Below are 9,672 nucleotides of genomic sequence, written 5' to 3'. Positions count from 1 at the left end.
TGTTCGTGGACCCGTGGTGCTTGCCTCCTCCAGAGGGTGTCTCTTCTCACCTTCGGAATTGCTGACATCAGGAGCTTTCCAATCCAGTACTGGCTTGGCTCGCTCCAGGGTTCGATCACGTCCTGGCTTGCAATGTTTCTCGCAGCCTGGCACTGTGTCTGTCTCCCAACTGCCATTCTCGGTTATTTTCTCTGGCAAGTTCTCCTCTCTCGATGACCCGACTTCTCCTATTCCTGCCCTAAACTCTTCTCCCACTCATTTTCACCTTCCGGCACTTTTTGTTTTGGGCACAGTTAGAAATTCCCCTTTGTATTAATAAATGCTCTATTTTAAGACCTCTTGTATCTTATCATGAACAAAAAAAAATGTCTCACAGATTATGGCTTTATGGTTTTTAAACATAAACTTTGTGAAGCACATGTAGGACCTCTCCTCAACCTTACATGATTCATATGAGAAATTCTAGAACACATGGTTCTGTTGAATGGAATTCCATCACAGGACTACACAGAAATTTTGTGCAGTTCTGTTAGAGACCTCTAGGGAGTACACATAGTACGCAACCTGTTCAGGATGTTTCCTAAATGTTCTTTTATTGTATTATGCCTTAAGCAGGCTTTACATGCTGCGATATCGGTACCGATATCGCTAGCGTGGGTACCCGCCCCCATCTGTTGTGCGATACGGGCAAATCGCTGCCCGTGCGGAAAACATCGCCCAGACCTGTCACTTTGCTTACCTGACCGGCGAACTGCCTCCTTTCTAAGGGGGCGGTTCGTTCAGCGTCACAGCGACGTCACAGCAGCGTCACTGAACCGCCGCCCAATAGAAGCGGAGGGGCGGACATGAGCGGGGCGTAACATCCCGCCCACCTCCTTCCTTCCGCATTGTGGCCGGAAGGCAGGTAAGGAGAGCTTCCTCGTTCCTGCGGTGTCACACGGAGCGATGTGTGCTGCCGCAGGAAAGAGGAACAACTTCGGTACTGCTGCAGTAACGATATTTGAGAATGGACCCCCATGTCACCGATGAGCGATTTTGCACGTTTTTGCGACGATGCAAAATCGCTCATAGGTGTCACACGCAACGGCATCGCTAATGCGGCCGGATGTGCGTCACCAATTCTGTGACCCCAACGACTTCGCATTAGCGATGTCGTAGCATGTAAAGCCCCCTTAAGACCCTGTGCGCAATGGGAAATAACTTTTTCTTAAAGGGAACCTGTCATCAGAAATTTTGCTTTAAACCTCAAAGTTTCCCCCTCTGCAGCTCCTGGGCTGCATTCTAGCAAGGTTCCTGTACTTTTTGTGGCCCCTTTTAAACCAAATTAAATACTTTATAAACTTGTACCTTTTGCTATGTAAATTTTGTAAATCGTCCATGGGGGCGGGCTCTCTGCTGACCGTTGCTGTTCCTCCAGCACATTGACGCCGTCCCCCCACGCTCTATTTCATCCATCAGGACGCCGCCCAGTACACCCAAGGTGCCGCCCACGCCAGGATCGCTGGTGACGTGTGTCACAAGCACAAGATTATGGGCGGCGCTGTGATTGCATCGCAATTGCCTGCCCATAATCTCGTGGACGCGCTTTCCCCCACTGCCTCCAGCGTTCTGCGCAAGCGCTCACCGGCCAAATGACCCAATGTCACCTCCTTCCCATCTTATCCTGCAGCAGGGCAAGATGGGAAAGAGGTGACGTCGGGTCATCTGGCCAGCAAGCGCTTGCACAGAATGCTGGAGGAAGAGGGGAAAGTGCGGTCACGAGGTTATGGGCGGCACTTGCTGATGACACTCACAGCGCCGCCCATAACCTCGTGCCTGTGCAAAACGTCACCAGCGGTCACACGTTGACACAGTGCACAGTCCCGCTACAGTCGCACAGCGCATGCGCGGGACCATGGGCGCCCAGGGGCGGCGTCCTGAGATATGAAATTCAGTGTTGGGGGGCGGCGTAAATCTGCTGGAGGAACAGCAACTGTCACCAGAGAGCCCGCCCCCATTGACGATTTACAAAATTTGCATAGCAAATGGTACAAGTTTATAAAGTATTTAATATGGTTTAAAAGGGGCCACAAAAAGTACAGGAACCTTGCTAGAATGCAGCGCAGGAGCTGCAGAGGGGGAAACTTTTAGGTTTAAAGCAAAATTTCTGATGACAGGTTCCCTTTAAGAAAAATCCGCACTGTCTGGCAGAATACCGCAACCGTGGCAAAAACTGCAGTAATAATGTACCCGCGGTTTTGCCACGGTTTTTCCGTGGGTTGGTACCTGCGTATTTCGCAGGTACCTGCGGAAAAGAAGTGACATGCTCATTCTTTTTGCTGCAGAAATTCTGCAGCAAAACCTAGAGGTAAAGAAAACGCAGTGTGCGCACAGCATTTTTTTCCCCCATAGTTTTGCTGGGGAAGGACTGCAGCAAGGTTAGGAACAAAAACCAGCCCTTTTCTGCTTCGAAAACCACGGCAAATACCACAATGTGCGCACAGGGCCTAACTCCCTTTATACAAGGTTGTACGAACATACCCCACCACCCCTTTTTTCTTCCCCTTAATTTTTCCCTCTCTTCCCATCCTATATTGCTCACTCTCAATTTTTCTTTCTGTCTTTTGTGCTCTATATTACCTGAGAAACCTCTCACTTCCTAACATCTAACAAATACCCAGACGGGGTGTCAGAGAGGATTGGTTATAAGCGTACTAAGATGTACCTGAAATTCCACAATATGGTAGCTTTGCTAGTCATGTATTTAATCTCTCTGCTGACATATCTCATGAATAGTTAGTTCTATTGACAAGCTCGTTGCCATTTACCTGGAGGATCACCTGTTTCTCTGTGACTATGTGAGTATAAAATAAAGATATATTTAGCTTTTTCCTAAATCTGTTCACAGAATCCACAAGTATCTCTGTAAACCTGTTTTGCTTTATGAATTTCTCCAGTTAAGCTTTGTGCCCTTCCTTTCCTTAAGATGTTTTTTGTTTTCCTAGTAGATTTGCGGTCACCAGCCCAGTGTCTCTGTCTCACACCCTTTTAAAGTTATGTCCGTATGACAGGATCAGTACCACCTTACTGGGTGTGTCCATGTTACAGTAGGAGTCTATAATCCTCTACATAGCTATCGGTGAGAGAGACAATGCTTTGACTCAGTTACTCTGCTCACATCATTTACTCGCTCACCTGGGCACTTTGGTGCACTGAAAAATATTTCCGAAGGAGGCTGCTGTGAACCTGAGAAGCTTCACCACATAATTCCCTTTACTAGTCGAGAGTGAGGATCGCTGCATAGACACATCTCTAGCAAACCGTACAACCCCAAGGACTGAGAGATTGCTGTCCTTCAGAGGAACCAGAGTGCTCACAGACAGATTATTAGGGATAAAGCAACACATTTGTCTGTTGGAATGGTACTGCTTCCAATACAGATTTTGTGACAGGCAGGTGGGTTTTCGGAAACTCATTGAGACTTTTTTTAAGTGAAGTACATTGATCATTTTACCTGTTAAATTTGGGTATTTAACTAGAATATCTGCTCTGTGTCAAGTTCTAAAACTTTCAGCTTCAGTGACTTCTTGCACATTCTTTCAGGGACATATCTGCTTAGATTACATTTGAGTATACTAATGTTTTACCTTTTTTTTACTTCTTTCAGGGGAGAATTAAGGAACTAGAAAACCTTGTGACCCTTTTTTTGTAATACATCCATCTAATCGCGCAGTAGTAGTCTTCCCATTTTCACAATGGGGACTTTTATTGGACACATCTCCCCTGGGCTTGCATTTTTATCTTTTGGTTTGCTGTATGCTATTCGTTACTCCTGGATGGTGTTAAATGGATGTCGAGTTCAATATGGCCCTCGCAACAACAAAAATAAAAAATTCTGGAGGACATTGCCAATAGAAGCAATAATGAAGTTGCTTTATGGATTCACGGCTGTTATGGCAGAGTTTTTCTTTCCCCCAGGAGTCCAGAAATTACGCTTCTTCCGATCAGATGACCCTGAATATCGTTTTCAACACCCTAGTGAATGGCAACATGCCACCATGTATGGATACTTCTGTCTAAGTGGGATGTTAGACATTTTGAGTCAGTCCTGTCTCCAAAAACGTTGCCCATTGCTTGAACATGCTGGAGTGACCGCTGCGTTTTCCATCACAACGCTTCTCCTCAAGTTCCATGGTCATGGAAAAGAGGCAGTAGAGGTACAAGTCCACCATCTCCTACTTCTCACTACTGCTGTGACTAGTCTGATAATGATTTTTGAAATCTGGCAGCCAGACCACCGCCGACTCTGGTTTACTAAAGCTTGGCTAGTGACTATACAAGGGACATGGTTGCTTCATGCTGCCTTTATTTTATATTCTCCACCAACAGGCCATGCTTGGGACTCAGGAGACCCTGCAAATCTTATGTTTCTCACCACCTTTTACTGTTGGCACCTGGCACTGGATGCAGGGCTAATGGGTTTATTGTTTTGGATAACACTTATTGTACACAGGCGCTGGGGTAAGAGATTAGGAAAAGATTGTTACCAGCTAGCTGGAGATAAAGCAGAATTAGCAAAGCTCACTGGAGGGGAAGGAGAGGAAGAATTGTAATTTTACTGATTTGTTTAATCTACAGTATTAGACAGATTTAAGGAGGACCGTCACCAGGTCAAAAGTCACCAGTTTATGTAATGTTATTGTTACTTCTCCCCAGTATTCCGTTTATGTTTTTTCAATTCAGCATACAATTTCAGAAATAAAAACCTTTTACTTAGTGCATCCAATATGCTAATTTTTATGGTCTTTATAAGAGGGTAATTATGTAGAACAGCCTAGAGATACTACAGAATCCAATGAACAACGCCCACTTGGTAAAGATCACTACAGTATACTGTGTGAACTAAGTAAAAAGCCCATATCTCTGGAACCAAATGGCAAATTTAAAAAAGAAAAAGGAATACATAGGGCAGACGCAGGAATAAGAAAAAAATAAGAATAAAAACTGTCAACTTTTGACCTGGTTTTAATAATATCGTTTTTACATTAAATATTTTGTCAGTCTTGATGTTAATAGTAGAAAGCAGCAAATGGCAGATAAAAATTGTTAATGGAGTATTCCCATCTCCAAGATCCTATCCTAATATGTAGTTGGTGTAATAATATTAGCAAATACCTCCAATTAGAAATGTAGTATAGTTCTTCTGATTCACTATGTTGCTTACCACATGTTCAGGGCATTGCAGGATCTTAGGTATCCATGGTTATGATCACAAGCAAGTGATTAACTGTGACTCTATGTGTGGTTGTAACCATGGATACCTAAAGTCCTGCAATACCCTGAATATGAGGTAAGAGACATGGCTATATCAGAAGAACTATACTACATTTCTAAAGGAAGGTATTTGCTAATAGTATTATTATACCTATTACATAATGGGATAGGATCTCGGAGATGGGAATACCCCTTTAAGTCCCCCATACACAAGAGACTAATGTTGGCTGAAATCACCAATGTTGACAAGTTTGGCCTATGGTCACTGTGTATGACAGCATTCTTGGATCAGAAACCACACCTATTATCTTATCTCAGATGTGGACATGAACCTTGACATGAATTGTTGGAGGATGAAGTCAGATAAGATAATATCCCTGAGTGCAAACAGGTGCCAGTATCCTGAAATACACTCCCTGCATTAAGTGTAATGTTAGTGGCAGGGTGATATACTGTGTACATACTGTAAATCAATAACTGAATGGAAGAGATAGTAGTTGTGACTATGTTTTGTAATAAGAGACTACACTAAACACCTCCACCACTGAACAGATTAAGATGGAGAAGTAAATGCTTATCATTTGTTATAGTGCTGTTATAAAAAGGTGTGGTGATATCATCAACCAGGCTCTGGCTGCAGTCACACATTTCAATATACTGGCAAGAAAGCTTTATAATTTTGTAAATGACAAACCTTTAAAAGGTAAAGTATATTAGATATTTGGAGACACTCCATAATACAATGAATAAATGAATTTACACGAAACAAGAAACCCTCGTTAATATGTTTCCTGTGTGAAGCCCCACAGGTGTTGTATCGGTGCATACCTTCAGGGACTCCACGTAGCTGGTGCTGGTCACAGGTAAGGAATCTTCGGTTTTGATCGTGACGCCACTCTCAGTATTGCGGTCAGTAGGGACCGCCACTGCAGGTTGAGGGTCGCCTGGGGCTGATGGTGTGTGCAGTTAGTTGGAATAGCCTCCTGAGAGTGAGGCAAGCCCCAGGGCCCGGTGTAGGTTTGTAGTACCACAAGTCGCAGAATGACTCACACAGGCAGAACTGTCTTTCAAGGGCTTTACTCACATTTGATGGCAGGGTGAGTAGCCCGGGCGTAGCTGGGATGAACCAGATGGGAACCAGGTATCCTTCCGGCTGACTTTATGAGGGTGACTACTGACTCGCCTTCCTTAGCCCTTGGTGGTTTGGGGTGACCCCGACTTTGAGTCCCTATGGGGGTCACCCAGGGAAGATGCTGCAGCCTCTCTCCCCCTTTTGTTTGCCGTTTGCTTGTTCCCCGGACCAGGCCACTCCAGCTGCTTGCCTCCTGTGACCTATGGGCCCTCACTGCGGTTACGTGGCTGCGGCTTTTGTGGTGTTGTGGTGTGGGCTTTGAGAGCCCCACACCGGCAGGTTTAGCAGAAGAAAGCTGGATCTATCTTCGCTTCGGGATCTGCCGCCCGGTTGGGCCTGGTGCTCTCTAGCAGTCTCCTTACTTCCCACTCCGTGCTTTCTCTCTAGCTGAAGCTGGCTTTCAGGTAGCACTCCTAGTTGACCGTTCTCCCCCGTCAGTAGCCACTGCGCGGGCGCTGTTAGACAGCAACAGCCCCACAGGTCTGCTCCTCACTGAGCCCTCTGGAGTTCTCTGCTCTAACTGACTCACTGCTCCTCCTCTCCTGTTCTTGCCTACGCCACCTAGCAACCAGCCCCTGAACACACCCCTAGCTGGGAATTGAAAGTTAACTCCTTCTGGCTACTCAAGGGTCCCCTCTGGTGATGTGGGAGGCCTGGTCACTATGCGCCTGTGTTCCACACCCCGGTCAGCCTTCTGGATTACCTGTATTGTACTGTCCCCAGCATGGGTGCAGTACTCAGTGGTGCCTGACCAGGTCAGGGGCGCCACATTCCCCCTTAGTTATCACCAGCACGTCCTCGGGCTGCAAGACAACATTTTAAAATGCATAAAACATTAAAACATGTAAAACATTTTTAAAAGCACCAGGTACCATACATCACCACCCTCCACCCACAAGTCCGTTAACCCACCCAAAACCCTTTCACGTTGGCCGCGGCTTCAGCCACTTCTGGCAGGATGTAGAGGCGGCTTTCATGGGCTGGTGGTTTCAGGGTATACCTGGCCTGGTGGATCCGCGCCTTCAGCCTCTTCTGGCAGGATGCAGAGGCGGCCTCCACAGTTGGTGCTGACCAGGTACCCTCTTTGTGGTGGAGAGCCAGGCCCCATAAACAGGCATGCTCTCTGGTTGCAGGTGAGCCAAGGCCCTATATACGGACGGGCTCCTCCTGGTTGCAGACGAGCCAAGCCCCTAAACAGGCTGACTCTGGTGGTGGTGGTGCCCTTTGGTGTAACTATTTACACTGCGAGAGTTTGTGGCTATAGCCAGTTCATAGCCTTAAGGTTTATGGTTTTCTCACAATAGTTTTTGTGGGCACATGCTTAAACGTAAACGTTGCAAAACAAACTTTTCAAACTGGTCAAAACTTGCTGTACTTCTTTCTTTACTTTACTTTACTTTACTCCTCTTTACCAGGGCTTGAGCCTGTACGGCGGTGGCACCTGCTGCTTTCTTGGTCTCTGTCGTCGTCTGTGGTAGTTTCATCTGTAGGTTCCTTGTCTTTTCTCTCTTGTAGCATGGGGTGGCTGTAAGGTTTGCTGGTGCATAGTGCTACGTCAAGCGCGTACAGTCCTCTTTCGCCTTGATGCATAGTAAACTGGACTGAATCTCCCATCTTTAGATTTCTGCCAGGGTGTCCTCTAGGCAGATGAGCTCTCACATCTCTTCTGTTGACAAATATCCCTTCTTTGATACCAGGTGCTACGATGAATCCATATCCACTTCTCAGATTAAAATCCTCCACTACTCCTCTGAAAAGGGGTCCTCTGGCCTGGGCTTTGGACCTTCTCAGGGCTCGTTTTTCTTGCAGGTCTCTGGCGGTGACTTCTCTCTGCTCTGGAGATGACGGTGTAGAGGATAGTTGCGTTCTGTTGCGGTGTGTCTTACGGGCTGGATTCTGTAGGGTGCAGCTCACAAACTCCCAGGTAAGGCTTTTGGGCAGATCTTCTTCTGCAGATGGTGTCAGGTCTTCCTCATCCCAGCGGGAATAAGGCAGCATCTCTGGCTCTGGGTATGGCTCTGGAGTCAGCCCCTCAACCTCCTGGCCTCCTCCCCCCCTTAGTTCTTCCTGGCACTCCTTGGGTAGCAGTGCTGGGGATGGACTTCTTTCTGCCGGCCCAGGTGGGGAACTCTTTGCCGTGGTTGCTGCGGGAGCTGTCGGGATACTCTTTGGGGTGTGCGGAGGGAGCATGTACCGCTCCACCATCTCCCGTGGGAACTTAGCTTCCAGGTCGGCTTTTAGCTGCCAGTATGCGGAGTCCTCACCTACCAGGGATTGCCTAGCAGGGACTTCCTGAACCTGGGGAGCCTTGTCTGCTCTGGCCTTGCGGGCCGGGGTAAATGGTACGTCAGCCTTGTCTTGGCGGGCCGCGCCTGGCATGGCGGCGGCCTGGTCTTGGCGGGCCGCGCCTGGCATGGCGGCGGCCTGGTCTTGGCGGGCCGCGCCTGGCATGGCGGCGGCCTGGTCTTGGCGGGCCGCGCCTGGCATGGCGGCGGCCTGGTCTTGGCGGGCCGCGCCCTGTATGGCGGCGGCCTGGATCGGCGTCGCAGCTGCGATGGGGTCTGTGCAGGCTGGGCTGGGCATCGCTGCAGGAACCGGGTCTTGGTGGGCCGAGCAGGGCATCGCTGCGGCGGCCGGGGCTTGGCGGGCCGAGCAGGGCATCGCTGCGGCGGCCGGGGCTTGGCGGGCCGCACCTGGCGTGGCTGCGGCCTGGTTCAGCGTCGCCGCACCGGGCGCCTCTTCAGGGACCGCGGGCGTGGCAGCAGGGGTCGGGGCATCCGGGCCGGCAGGGGCAACACTGGACTCACCCATCGGTAGCAGCATCGGGGTCTGAGTCGTCACCGCCCGGTCTGGCACTCGGTGCGCGGCTCTCTCCTCGTAGGCCCGAACCGCCGCGGTCATCCATAGAAACTCCTCGCGTCCCTCTCTGATCAGCCTTCCGACCCTGGCTTCCAGTTGATCGCAGAACTCGGCGAGCTCCCGACACCACCAGGCAGCGGAGCCTGGCTCTGGGTCTCTGCACTCAGACGCCATTTTCTCTAGCAAGCTGCTGGCTTCTCTTCTGCTCCGCCGTCTCCGGACGCTTCCGCTCTCTTCGCTGGCAAGCTCAGAACCCTGCAGGGGATCTCTGGGTAGCCACACCTCTTCGTGGGCGGTAACTTCTTCCAGCGCGGGCTGCTGTTGTTTTTCAGCGCGCTTTTCATGGTGGCAATATGGCGGCGCTTCCAATTTTTCAAGCGGACCGCCCAGGCACATGGTCACCTGTCTGGACAGGTCTAGTCCTTATC

General features: G+C 49.0%; 1 protein-coding gene across 2 annotated transcripts; it reads left to right on the top strand.

Moving 5' to 3' along the window:
* The first annotated feature begins 3,122 nt into the window (after positions 1 to 3,122).
* On the top strand, positions 3,123 to 6,015 carry LOC142295368 (transmembrane epididymal protein 1A-like). Of its 2 annotated transcripts, none has more exons than XM_075338469.1 (2): positions 3,123 to 3,431; positions 3,647 to 6,015. In XM_075338469.1, exon 2 carries the CDS (start codon positions 3,735 to 3,737, stop codon positions 4,590 to 4,592), a length of 858 nt encoding a protein of 285 aa, XP_075194584.1. In that variant the 5' UTR covers positions 3,123 to 3,431; positions 3,647 to 3,734; the 3' UTR covers positions 4,593 to 6,015. The 2 variants fall into 2 exon arrangements, with proteins under 2 accessions (XP_075194584.1, XP_075194583.1); XM_075338468.1 differs by having other exon boundaries at positions 3,123 to 3,435.
* Positions 6,016 to 9,672: the final 3,657 nt, after the last annotated feature.

The sequence above is a fragment of the Anomaloglossus baeobatrachus genome, chromosome 3 (assembly GCF_048569485.1).
Source record: "Anomaloglossus baeobatrachus isolate aAnoBae1 chromosome 3, aAnoBae1.hap1, whole genome shotgun sequence".
Taxonomy (NCBI): domain Eukaryota; kingdom Metazoa; phylum Chordata; class Amphibia; order Anura; family Aromobatidae; genus Anomaloglossus; species Anomaloglossus baeobatrachus.
Note: the sequence above shows the minus strand (reverse complement) of the source record. Positions and strands in the feature narration are given on the sequence as shown.